The following is a 13572-nucleotide window of genomic DNA, read 5'->3' as shown; positions in this document are numbered from 1 at the left end:
AAAGTAGGAATGAGGTTGAGGAGAAATAGACTCCAAGATTAAGAGAATGAACACATTAAGTGAAATTTCTATAAATGTCAGAACATTTCTAAGAGCCCACAGGGGGTTTGGTTTGTGACTCCATGAAGCCAGCCTGCCTCAGGGTGATGTTCTTTTTTTCCAGAATTGGCCTAGAATCTATAGGAAAGTTAAGTGGGTTCAACTGGAGTTGTGATTTTGCCTGGGAAATGCTAGGGGATGTAGAGGAGGTAGAAGGTGGAAGGGACGGAGGAGTTAAGGGAATCATCATCAGGGTGATGGACATGGAATCCAAGTTAACAAAGGAGGGCATTAAAGGGATTATGAAATAAGATCAGGAGACTGGAGCCACAAGAAAAGGGTAAGGGGTTGTAGCCATGTGGCTACTAGGGAAGGGAACTGAGGGGACAGGAAGGGTGAAATCAGGCTTTCAGAGGGGCTGCCATCTCTAGAGTATGGCCCTAAGAGCAAGTGGCTGAGAAGGCATGGACATACCGTTACTGGAGAAGAGATGAGGGTTTTGGATATTGACATCTCTGTAAATAAGGACAGAATAGGGGTAGAGGGCATGTCTGCATCCTCAGAAAGTGAAAGGGAAGTGACCAGGACAGCCATGGGAGGCAGGAGCTGGTGGTCTAAAGTCCAAAGGCATGGAATCTAAAGAATTTGGAGTTTTTAAAAGCCAAGAGGAAGAGAAATGGTTTAGAAGTGGCATGGAGGACACCAGCCTTACCAACTGGTGTGTGATAATGCTGTACATAAAATAAAAATCAGTTTTCATTTGAGAAGGCTTCAGAGGAAGCAGTGTCTGTGGGGGGATGGACAGAAGTAAAGGGAGCCCTCCAAAATAAGGTGATCATACATTCCTGTTTGCCTGGAGTATCCCAGTTTATTCCTGCCATTTAAAATACTTCCAAAGAATGCTCCCATTACTCTCAAAAGTGTCCACATTTGGAAAAATAAACAATATGATCACCTAACTCAGCAGGAAGTAACTCAGAAAGGTGGTTGAGGATACAGCAAGAGCTAAATAAACAGCAGGTGGTTATGTAATGGGGCAACATAGTGTTTGTAGCCCTCTTTTTGAAGCCTCTCCTCCTTAGTCCCTAAAGTCTTTGAGGTTAAGTCCTGATTGCTCCATATATGCCACCCCATCTTCTCCCCCAAGCAAGCATCTACCCTGTGCCCAAGTAAATCTTTCACTTTAGAGTCTGAAAGAAGAATAAGAACCTACTTTGAGACAATGCCAGGCTGGGAGTGCTCATTTCAATTGGAGATTCCTATAGAGAAAATGTCTTAAAATTAAGAATAACGAATTAATGGTGGAATTATAAGGTCAGGACATATCAAACGTTGAATAGATTTGAGATGGGGAGATATGGGTATTTCATCACAAGAAACGTAAGACTGACTTTTCCATTCAGATGCCCAAAGCCAGCAGAATGACAGAAAAAGAATTATTTTGAGGACCTCCCTGGTGGCACAGTGGATAAGATTCTGCCTGCCAATGCAGGGGGCGTGGGTTCAATCCCTAGTCAAGGAAGATTCCACATGCTTCAGGGCAACTAAGGTTGTATACCACAACTACTGAATCCAAGCTTGCCTAGAACCTATGTTGGGAAATAAGAGAAGCCAACACAATGAGAAGCCCGAGCATCACAACGAAGAGTAGCCACCGCTCACTGCAACTAGAGAAAGCCTAAGCGAAGCAGTGAAGACCAGCACAGCCAAAAAAGAATTATTTTGAGGTTCTGAATAATCATTATCCAAGGATGGGCTTACCTTAGCCTTTCTATTCAGGAAGCTCTGGCCGAAGTTCCGGAGGTTTTCGTAGGTTATTTCCTCGAAAGGCATTTTGTACCTTGCATCGGAGCTTAAGTTTAGGATTTGGATACATGGGGCATCGACCTCTCTGATCTGGAAGTATTTGAAGACACGTCTATTTCTGGGCACATCTGTATCCACAAGGATGAAAAGGATCTGCAAAATCAAATGAAACCCATGTCTGTCTGGACTGGAGTTATGGAGAGGGCGAGGGAGAGAAACTGTGGGAAGCTACGAGAGGGCACTTGTAGTGGTAGTAGTTTGAGTTGCTCAGTCATGTCTGACTCTTTGTAACCCCAAGGACTGTAGCCCATCAGGTTCCTCTGTCCATGGAATTCTCCAGGAAGAGTACTGGAGTGGGTAGCCATTCCCTTCTCTGGGGGATCTTCCTGACCCAGAGATTGAATCCGAGTCTCCTGCATTGCAGGGAGATTCTTAACTGTCTGAGCCACCAGGGAAGCCCGGCAAGGCACTTAATGAAATGCAAATAGCAGCATCTATGGAGCATCTCTGTAAAGGCTCCTTTTCATCAGGTGCAGTCCTGAACACCACTGCATAGACAGGCATTAGCTGTCATCCTAGTTTCATCATCCTTGTGCAAGACATACAACTGCAGGAAGTCAGGAGATCCTAAGCTTTCATCTCAGTTCCTTGGGCAAAACAGTAATGTCCCCTCTATGTGCTACAGTTTTCTTATCTGTAAAGTGATAATTACAATAGTATCCACATTACAGGGTTGCTGTGAGAATGAAACAGGATACTGTATATAAAAGGCTTAGTTCAGTGACTGGGAGGTAGAAAATTGCTCACTACATGTCAACTCATTATTATTCCAAATTATTCTTCCATCTAGGAAACTCATAACTCATTCAACCATGCATTCTACACCTATTTGTGGAGTGGCTACTAGGAATTTTACCAAGTACTGGGGATACAATGTAGACAAAATTCATGCCTTCATGGAGCTCACGTTCTAGTGGAGAAGACAGGCAAGAAATGAGTAAAGAAATTAATCAACTAGATAGCAATGAGTGAGTGCCAACTGGATAATGAGACAGGGCATTGTGAGAGAGTGACTGCACAGATAGGGTGACATAGGGGCTCAATAGAAGGTCAGAAAGCATATTTGAGGAGATGACATTTGAGCTTGGACCTGAGTGATGAGTAACTAGTCAGGGGATCACTTATTTAAGCAGTGAAGACTGTCACTGAAAAGGCCTGGGTGGAGGGATGGGGAATGCTTAGAGTGTTCTAGAACAGAGAGGCAGCCCAGTGTGGCTACAACACCATGAGGGATAGAGTCATGGGAGATGGTGAGAGATAAGGTCAGATCTACAGTGAGGAGCCGAGAGTTGATATGAAAGAGATGAGAAGTTTCTGAGAATAATAAGCCAGAGTGTGACATGGTGATAATTTAAAAAGGCCACTCTGGTTGTAGATAAGAAGAAAATGTGAAAGGAGACCATTTAGAGGCTCTTGAAGACTCTGGATTTGGACACTCTCAGGTCATTCATGATTCAAAATATTAAGAGTCTACTGTGTATCAGACAGTCTTCCAGGTGCTGGGGAGAGAGTGAAAAACAAAGTAGACATATTAAAACCATGTATATTTTCAGTAAACATTTGTTAGAGGAGAACAAGATAAGGGGCATGACCTGTTGGAATAATATTTATCCAACTGTATAACTTTGCCTCAAAAATGGAGCACAATCATGAATGACATTCAACAAGCTTGCTAAATGGGATAAAGGCAATCAACAACCTCAGTCTTTTGATATATGCCAAAATAAATTCCATCTAGATTAAAGAGATAAATTAAAAAATCAATCTAGAAGAATTATGGCTAAGCAATTATGCTTCCCTGTGGCTCAGTGGTAAAGAATCCACATGATGATTCAGGAGATGTGCATACAATCCCTGGGTCAGGAAGATTCCTCTAGAGAAGAAAATGGCAACCTACCCCAGTATTCTTGCTGGGAGAGCTCATGGACAGAAAAGCCTGGAGGGCTACAGTCCATGGGGTCAGAAAAGAGTCGGAAATGACTTAGCAACTTGTTGTTCAGTAGCTCAGTCATGTACAAGTCTTTGCCACCCCATGGACTGCAGCACACCAGACTTCCCTGTCCTTCACCATCACCTGGAGTTTGCTCAGACTCATATCCATTTAGTCAGTCATGCCATTCAACCATCTCATCCTCTGTCATTGCCTTCTCCTCCTGCCTTCAATCATCCCCAGCATCAGGGTCTTGTCAATGGATCTATGAATCAGCTCTTTGCATCAGGTGGCCAGAGTATTGGAGCTTCAGTTTCAGCATCAGTCCTTCCAATGAATATTTAGGGTTGAGTTCCTTTAGGATTGACTGGTTGGATTTCCTTGCTGTTCAAGGGACTCTCAAGAGTCTTCTCCAGCACCACAGTTCAAAAGTATCAATTCTTCAGTGCTCAGCCTTTTTTACTGTCCAGCTCTCACATCCATACATGACTACAGGAAAAACCATAGCTTTGACTATATGGACATTTGTCAGCAAAGTGATGTCTCTACTTTTTAATCCACTGTCTAGGTTTGTCATTGCTTTTCTTCCAAGAAGTGTCTTTTAGTTTCATGGCTGCAGTCACTATCCACAGTGATTTTGGAGCCCAGAAAATAAAGTCTGTCACTGTTTCCATTGTTTCCCCATCTATTTGCCATGAAGTGATGGGGCTGGATGCCATGATCTTAGTTTTCTGAATGTTGAGTTGTAAGCTAGCTTTTCCATTCTCCTCTTTCAACCTTCACCAAGAGGCTCTTTAATTCCTCTTCACTTTCTTCCATAAGGGTGGTGTCATCTGCGTATCTGAGGTTATTGATATTTCTCCTGGCAATCTTGATTCCAGCTTGTGCTTCATCCAGCCTGGCATTTCTCATGATGTACTCTCTCTGCATATAAGTTAAATAAGCAGGGTGACAATATACAGCCTTGATATATCCCTTTCCCGATTTTGAACTGGTCAGTTGTTCCATGTACAGTTCTAACTGTTGCTCCTTGACCTACACACAAGTATCTCAGGAGGTAGGTCAGGTGGTCTGGTATTCCCATCTCTTTAAGAATTTTCCACTGTTTATTGATATCTACACAGTCAAAAGCTTTAGCATAGTTAATTAATCAGGAATAGATTTTTTCTGGAACTCTCTTGCTTTTTCGGGAGTTGGTGATGGACAGGGAGGCCTGGTGTGCTGTGATTCATGGGATTGCAAAGAGTCGGACATGACTGAGGGACTGAACTAAACTGAACTTGCTTTTTCTATGATCCAGAGGATGCTGGCAGTTTGATCTCTGGTATGTCTGCCTTTTCTAAATCCAGCTTGAACATCTGGCAGTTCTCGGTTCACATATTGTTGAAGCCTACCTTGAAGGATTTTGAGCATTACTTTGCTAGTATGTGAAATGAGTGCCATTATGCAACAGTTTGAACATTCTTTGGTATTGCCCTTCTTTGGGATTGGAATGAAAACTGACCTTTTCCAGTCCTGTGGCCACTGCTGAGTTTTCCAGATTTGCTGGCATGTTGAGTACAGCACTTTCATAGCATCATCTTTTAGGATTTGAAATAACTCAACTGGAATTCCATCACCTCCTCTAGCTTTGTTCACAGAGATGCTTCCTAAGGCCCACTTGACTTCGAACTCCAGCATGTCTGGCTCTAGGTGAGTGATCACACCATCGTGATTATCTGGGTCATGAAGATCTTTTTTGTACAATTCTTCTGTGTATTCTTGTCACCTCTTCTTACTGTCTTCTGCTTCTGTTAGGTCCGTACCATTTCTGTCCTTTATTGTGTCTATCTTTGCATGAAATGTTCCTTTGGTATCTATATTCTTAAAGAGATCTCTAGTCTTTCCCATTCTATTGTTTTCCTCTTTTTTTTTTTTTTTGCATTGTTCACTTAAGAAAGCTTTCTTTTCTCTCCTTACTATTCTCTAAAACTCTGCATTAAGAGGGATATATTTTCTTTTTCTGCTTCGTCTTTCACTTCTCTTAGTGACTGCTGCTGCTGCTGCTAAGTCGCTTCAGTTGTGTCCGACTCTGTGCGACCCCATGGACTGCAGCCCACCAGGCTTCTCTGTCCATGGGATTCCCCAGGCAAGAACACTGGAGTGGGTTGCCATTTCCTTCTCCAATGCATGAAAGTGGAAAGTGAAAGTGAAGTTGCTCAGTCGTGTCCGACTCTTAGCGACCCCATGGACTGCAGCCTACCAGGCTCCTCCATCCATGGGATTTTCTGGGCAACAGTACTGGAGTGGGGGTGCCATTGCCTTCTCCGTCTCTTAGTGACTAAGCAACAACAAATTGACCATTATAACAAAAATAGCGGGAAAGCAATCAGATTGTAATCAATTTAATTACATCAAAAATCTAGGTTAAAATTGAATAAACCAGGAACTATTGCTTCCCAGGTTGTGCTAGGGATAAGGAACCCACCTGCCAATTCAGGAGACATAAGACGAGCAGATTGGATCCCTGGGTTGGGAAGATTCCCTGGAGAAGGAACTGGCAAGCCAGTCCAGTATTCTTGCCTGGGAAGTTCCATGGACAGAGGAGCCTGGAGGGCTGCAGTCCATGGGGTCACAATGAGTAGGACACGACTGAGCACGTACACACACACACACACACACATACACAAACACACACACACACACACAGGAATGCATTTACAACAGATGTTTCTGTAATTAGAACAGCTTTCCTGAAGAATAATGATGTGGGATGTAGCATGGTCTTTACATATGTTGGTGCATAGTGGCTTTATTATGTGTTCATTTGAGTCTTCAAAGTTTTTAATTGTTTTGTTTAAATTTCAGAATAATTTTATTACCTTACTTCTTATAAAAATAAAGAGAAAAAGGAAGAAAATAGCTTCCATAATCCAGACGGTGGTAACTACATATATATGGATATAATACTTAGGAAACACTGATGTGTTTCTAATAATAATAAAAGTAAGCACTGTTTATTGTACATTTGCTCATTCCTTTACATAAAGCACTTTTAATTCTTGCTCTAATTATCCGTTTTTCACTGAAAGTGACTGAGACTGAGAGATTAAACTCATCTAAGACAAAATCACTTGTAAGAGGAAGAGAATTTGCACCGAAGCCTGTTGATGCTGAATCCTAGAACCCCAGCAACTGCTGTCTGTACTGCTTCACATCTTCAGGCTTTTCACAGTCCCTGACCTCAGGTCTTGCTTTCCCCTCTCTTCCAGGCCAGATTCTAGCCACAGTGCAGTCACCCACTCTTAGCAGAGCCTGGTCCATCAAAAAAGCAGCCAAAACAATCATGTTACCATAGTAGGCTTCTCAAAAAGATGAGGGAAGGAAAAGCAAAACTTTGGTGAGAAAGAAAGAGACACTGGGCAGGAAGAAGACTGCAAATCAGGAGGTATACAAATGAATATGCCAATTCTTCTTAGATTCATTTACAATCAGCAAAGCAGATGGATGGCATCAGGGTCTACAGGGCTTTGATTCCTATCCAAAGAACCCTAAAAAGCAATGGCAACTTCCACAAACCTTGTTTTGGAATATCTTCGATGCCAACTTGTAATGCTGCATTATTATACGAAATGACTCAGAGCTTTTGGAGACAAAGAGCAACATGTGATTCAGGATGTTCAATTCGTAAATCAGATCCCTACTCTGAAATTCAAAAGAAAACAAGTCATTTTGTGCACACAGCTACCGCAGCTACCCTCCTCCTGAGACCCTTTGCTCACTGACCTCAGTGTTGTATTCAATAACAAGATCTGTGAGTTGTTCTTTTATGAGTTTATTGAGGATTTGTTTGTTGACATTGTCATTAATAAGCTCCTGGCGGTTCACAATTCTTCCCTTGGACAATAGAAGAAAAAATTAGATGGCAGTAGCATCCATGACATAACCATTTAATAAATGTAAATAGTACGATTTTCCCCTAGGATAAAAGGGAAACACCATGGTAACAGGTGTGACATATAATCTAGATACTTAATAAATATAGACATCTGAGCAGACTAACCTGAGGGTGGAATATGGATATAGGGAAGCCATGAAAATCTCTGGTCTACAGAGCAGGGAGTATAGTTGACTGACAGCCCTATCTGCCTTGCTCTGAAATCTCGTCAATGTATTTGTGCTGATGCTGAGCAGTTTTTCACACACTGCTCCTAACCAATGAATTTTTCAAGGATACTAAGGCAAGCCCATTTCTGGAAGATGCAGGACTTCTCTTATGGAGGACTTTGATGAACTTTCTTAGGACTACACTGCAATCAAAGACTTCCACTTCACCTTCCTTCCTTCCAAGGGTCGAATCTGCATCATGGTCTGATAAGTTTCCCCACCCCCCTTTCTGTTTTCCTTCACAGGCATTTCCTCTAATTTTTGCATGACTAATCCTGCTTGATGACTGCTTCTCAGAAGGAACTGGATTAACACAGAAAATAATATAAATTATCTGTAGCACAGGATCAAAGTCTGTGGGAGAAGGAGAAAAAAGTAGCTATCTCCTTATTTCTCTCTACTCCATCTCCTTCTCTACATCTATACCAATTCCAACCTCTAATCCAAACGTATTTCCTGGGCTCCTACAATAGTTTCCTAATAGTCTTCCAACTTATCCCCCTGCTTCCCTTCAATCTGTCCCCTAAACTTCAGCCAGAGTGATGTTAAAATGCGACTCTTTCTTAAACATAAGCCTTATTGTCCTCTTGATAAAGCCTACACTCTTGTCTGGTCATAATAATAGTTTAATAATACTAATTAAACTTATGGAGAGATCAAGTTGTACCAGCCACAGTTCTAAACATGTATGTATTAACTCATTTAATCCTCATAACATCTCACTGAGCCATATACTATTATTTTGCCCATTTTACAGTTGAGAAAATTGAGGCACAGAGGAGTGAAGTGACTTGCCCAGAGTTGCTAAGCTAAGCTAAACTAAGCTAAGCTAAGACATGGAGCCAAAATTCCAGCTCAGGCAATCTGACTCTAGTGCCCATGTTCTTAACCATTAACATAAACCAAATCTCTCCTAAATGCAATGCCAAGTTTGCTGTTTCGTTTTTTATTTTGTGACTGGGTTTGTTCTGCAGAGGGCTTCCCTGGTAGCTCAGCTTGTAAAGAATCTGCCTGCAATGCAGGAGAACTGGGTTTGATCCCTGGGTTGGGAAGATCCCCTGGAGAAGGGAATGGCTACCCACTCCAGTATTCTGGCCTGGAAAATTCCATGGACTGTACAGTCCATGGGGTTGCAAACAGCTGGACACGGCTGAGTGACCTTCACTTATTCTTCAGAATTTAATGTTTTTTTGTATGGTCCAAATTTAATAGTGGTTTCTTTTCATATTCTCTATGGTTTCTGTCATGCTTCATAAAGGGACTTTTCCCCTCCCTCCAAGGTTAGAAAGCAAATTCTCCTATGGCGTCTTTTAGTCTTTCCACAGTTTTATTATATTTTTAAATCAGGGATCAAGCTGAAATTTAATTTGGTGGCAGGAATGACTTATGGATTTAGCTTTAGCTTTTTTCAAACGGCTACCCAATTCTCTCAATGCTAGTCACTGAATAACATAGTCTGCCTACTAGTCTAAAACAGCATCTTTATTAAATACTAAATTTCAGTATGCATATGGATCTACTTCTGGACTCTATGTTGTCCATTCAAAAACACAAATCAGGTTATTTTATTCTCTAGCTTGGAATCTTTCAGACTTTCATGGGCCTAAGTAAAAACACAATGGCTCACAGTCTTCCCTATGAGAAGTCAACCAGCATCTGGATCATTTCATCTACTTCCTGTGTGGCCTTGAGCAAGTAACCTAACCTCTCTGAGCCGTGTCTTTAAGTAACATGGTTATTGTAAGGATTTAGCTTTGTGTAGGGAAGGAATAATGCATATTCTAGGAACCAAACTACAGAGTCTAAAGTAACACTTCAGTAGAATTCTCTGAGATGATGGATTTGCTCTGTAAATCAATGATATTAAATATAGTAGCCACTATCTACTAATAGCTAGTTTGATTGAAGAACTAACATTTTAATGTTACAGTAAATAGTCACATGTGACTAGTGGTTGCTGTATTGAACAGCTCAGATCTAGATCCCAGAGAGGGAGAGGAGGGCAGTTTGTAATAGAGGTTAGACTGTGGAAAGCCTTGTGGGTCTCATCAAAGACTCATATTTATCCTAAAAATTATAGGACACTGTTAAAGGGCTTTCAATGAGAAGAAGGAAAATAACCATCAGATTTTAATTTTGAAAAGATATCTCTTTAGAGGACAAGATAAAATGTGGTAGACCAGTTGAATGTATGTTGCACTAGGCTGTGGGATATGAATGGTCAACTTGATCTATGATGGTAGCAATAGAAAGAAGTGGATAGATTCATGGAACATTTTAAATTTAAAAATCAATGGGATTGGGCTGATGGATCGGTTAGCAGGGATGGAAAAGAGAGAGGTGTTAGAATGATGCCTAGGTGTTCTGATTTTGTTTACAGAGGAGCTGGGAGTGATGGTGACATCGCACTGTGAGAGGATCGCATTTCCCTATGATTCATGATGTTGAACATTTGTGTTGTGTTCATGTGCCATGTGTATGTCTTCTTTGACAAAAATGCCTATTTCTATTTATAACTGAGAAGATAATCAAAGAAATGTTTTTGAACTTTGCTTTTCTTCAGTGGCTGCTGGGTGGAATAAATGTTTCTGCTATTCACAAAAAGAGAGAGAGAATACTAGAAGAGGGTTTGGAAGGGAGGTCATGACTTTAGGCTTGACCATGTTGAGACGTCTGGTGATGGATTTAAAGGTCTGGAGATTAGAGGAGTCTGGCTGGAGATGGAGATTTGTAAATCATGGGTATATGGATGGACCAGAAGAAAATGCAGGGCAGAAGACTGAGCCTTAATTAATGGCATTTACTGGTTAAGGAAAGGAAGAGCTCCCGATGGGAAATGGATGGAAAGGTCAGACAGACGTCTAGAGACTGGTTTCCCAGAAACCAACTAGTCAATACCACTTAGTTCACAAGTACAGAACCAGAATTTATACCCAAAGCCCATGCATGGTTCATTATTTTGAACTAGAGACCCATCACTAGCAATAAAATTCAAGTCTTACCTTTTTGAACACTATAACACTGTCAAGGGTGACATGGTAACGCCCAATGGCATGTCTAATCGATATCGCTCCAAACGTTAGTTCTGGAAAGTCTTTAATCATATCATAGAACAACTCTGCTACTTCTTCCTCCAAGTCCTATTTGGGGATAGATGTTTGATGAGGCTTCGACAGAAAGCAAAATGCCTAGCAGTTTTAAGGACAGGGTGAAAATGGTGACTAACTCAACTCTTCACCTTTCCAAGTTCTGTGGTTTTGGTAGGCTACCTAAATCCACCTTCATGGATGTTTCACACCCAGAATACTTCTATGGCTATGCTGCTGCTGCCAAGTCACATTAGTCGTGTCTGACTCCATGCAACCCCATAGATGGCAGCCCACCATGCTCCTCTGTCCCTGGGATTCTCCAGGCAAGAATACTGGAATGGGTTTCCATTTCCTTCTCCAATGCATGAAAGTAAAAAGTGAAAGTGAAGCCGCTCAGTTGTGTCCAACGCTTCGCGACCCCATGGACTGCAGCCCACCAGGCTCCTCCATCCATGGGATTTTCCAGGCAAGAGTACTTGAGTGGGTTGTCATTGCCTTTTCCTCTATGGCTATGACTAAGGTCAAAATAGGCAAATCCACAGAGATAAACAGAGAGAATTGATAAACTTGACCTTTTCCAAGTATGAGTGTGAAGTCTGAACACAGTTGTTGAGACTTTTTATTAATAACATTTAGTCCTTAAATGGACTTCCCTGGTGGCTCAGATGGTAAAGAATCTGCCTGCAAGGTGGGAGACCTGGTTTCAATCCCTGGGTTGGGAAGATCCCCTGGAGGAGGGTATGGCAACCTACTCCAATATTCTTGCCTGGAGAAACCCCATGGACAGAAGAGCCTGGCAGCCTACAGTCAGTGGGGTTGCAGAGTTGGACACAACTGAGTGACTAAGCACACATGCACACACAGTCCTTAATTGCTTTCAGAAGAGGCCATTGGTTTGATCACATGTAGTAACAAATATGAACTTCATATTAAGATATAACTGTAGTTTCAGCCTTCATTCTTTAGCTTGAAAGAAAACTGTGGCCCAAAACAATGTCAAAATGTAATATGGGAGAGAAAAAACTACAAATTCTCCCCATGTATAAATATAACCCCAAAGTTCTGATTTCTGCTCAGAAAAAGGGAGGAGTCATCAAAGTTACAGGAAATGAGCAAAGATGTATAAAAAACTCATTCTCCAAAAGCAGGGGCAATTTGAAAATCATTTATTATTCATTGATGTTCTAAGTGGACCTCAAAAAGATCAGCCTGGCATGCTGCGATTCATGGGGTCGCAAAGAGTCGGATACGACTGAGCGACTGATCTGATCTGATACTATCAAAACCAGTTCAAAGTATACTAATCTCCTCTCCTTTCTCCCCATTACTATCTGCCTTTGTAGTTAGCTCCTCCTGCCATTTCAGCTTCCACTTTTTCTTTTTTATCCTTCCAGTTTTCCCAGAAAACCACTCATTGAAAAAGGAAAAATGGGCATGGAATTAACCTAAATGGAAGACCTCTCTTCACCCCACACACCTTCCCAGACATAGGAATCCTTAGAAACTGAGAAGCCACCTCCCACCTCTTGAATGCAGTACCTGGAAGAAACCGATGATGACCAAGGGCCTGGAATTCACAAACTCTGCTATCTCATTGCTGTTAGAGAACAGAAATGCTTTCTGGCTAATTTGTCTTCTCAACCAAACAACCAAAGCAGTAGATTCAACCACTCCTGGAGAGAGAGGTACAATTAAATGGATCGCACAGAAGTTTCCTCTTGAACTGGAGCAAGGCCTATCTTCCCCAAGTTAAATGAGTAAAAACCTCTTGCCTTAGATTCCCACCCCTTGAAAGCCAAGGTCAATTTTTCCTCTCTTCCTCAACCTGAGCCCCAAGGATGTAAACTTTAATAACAACTAAACTTTACCGAACACTTACCAAGGACCAGGCACTGTGCTGAGCATTTTGCATGTATTACGTCTCCATAGTAGCCCTATGGGATACATATTGAGGTTTCAACTCGCTAGTGGCCACCCCACTAGTGAACCTGGGAATCAAACAGAGGAGGAAGCATGCCCAGCCGTGTTTTCTTATTCACCATTCAAAGTAAAAGGAAGATGGATTTATTTTTTTAAATATAAAAATTTAAAAGGTAAAGACCAGCAGAATTTTTCTGCACCCTTAGGAAAATTCCATTATCTCCGTGTGTCTCCCATTCGTTAGCTGAGACATGGATGTCCTCTAAGGTCATCTATCCTGACTTCCATTTCTCAGCTATCATATAGGAAATGCCAAGCATGCAGAAAGCTTCTAAAATTGAGACACATCGACCATATCTGGGAGACATAATAGTGTGCCAAAATGTACACAAGGCTACAAATGGACTGTGCTTGCTAGGATCATCGATGTTATATGATGGCAGATAATGAAAATATTTTCTGTCAAAGACTGTTATAGAATAGAATGGATCATTTAAAACGAATTTATGAGCTAGAGCAATGTTAGTTGTGAGTAGCTTTGTATGACATAAAAAAGCCTGTATTCCTTCTCTCATGATTCAT

General features: G+C 41.5%; 1 protein-coding gene across 1 annotated transcript in view; it reads right to left on the bottom strand.

Moving 5' to 3' along the window:
• The window catches only part of PDILT (protein disulfide isomerase like, testis expressed), a 44546-nt gene that overhangs the window by 8583 nt on the left and 22391 nt on the right, over window positions 1–13572 (bottom strand). Inside the window, exons 3-7 of the mRNA XM_005895573.2 lie at window positions 12610–12743; window positions 10984–11121; window positions 7601–7711; window positions 7394–7519; window positions 1801–1998 (exon numbers count right to left, since the gene is read on the bottom strand). Coding sequence (XP_005895635.2) covers window positions 1801–1998; window positions 7394–7519; window positions 7601–7711; window positions 10984–11121; window positions 12610–12743 — 707 coding nt within the window. The remainder of the gene's footprint in view (window positions 1–1800; window positions 1999–7393; window positions 7520–7600; window positions 7712–10983; window positions 11122–12609; window positions 12744–13572) is intronic.

This window comes from Bos mutus, chromosome 25, assembly GCF_027580195.1.
Source record: "Bos mutus isolate GX-2022 chromosome 25, NWIPB_WYAK_1.1, whole genome shotgun sequence".
Taxonomy (NCBI): domain Eukaryota; kingdom Metazoa; phylum Chordata; class Mammalia; order Artiodactyla; family Bovidae; genus Bos; species Bos mutus.
This window is presented reverse-complemented; position numbering and strand designations above follow the sequence as displayed.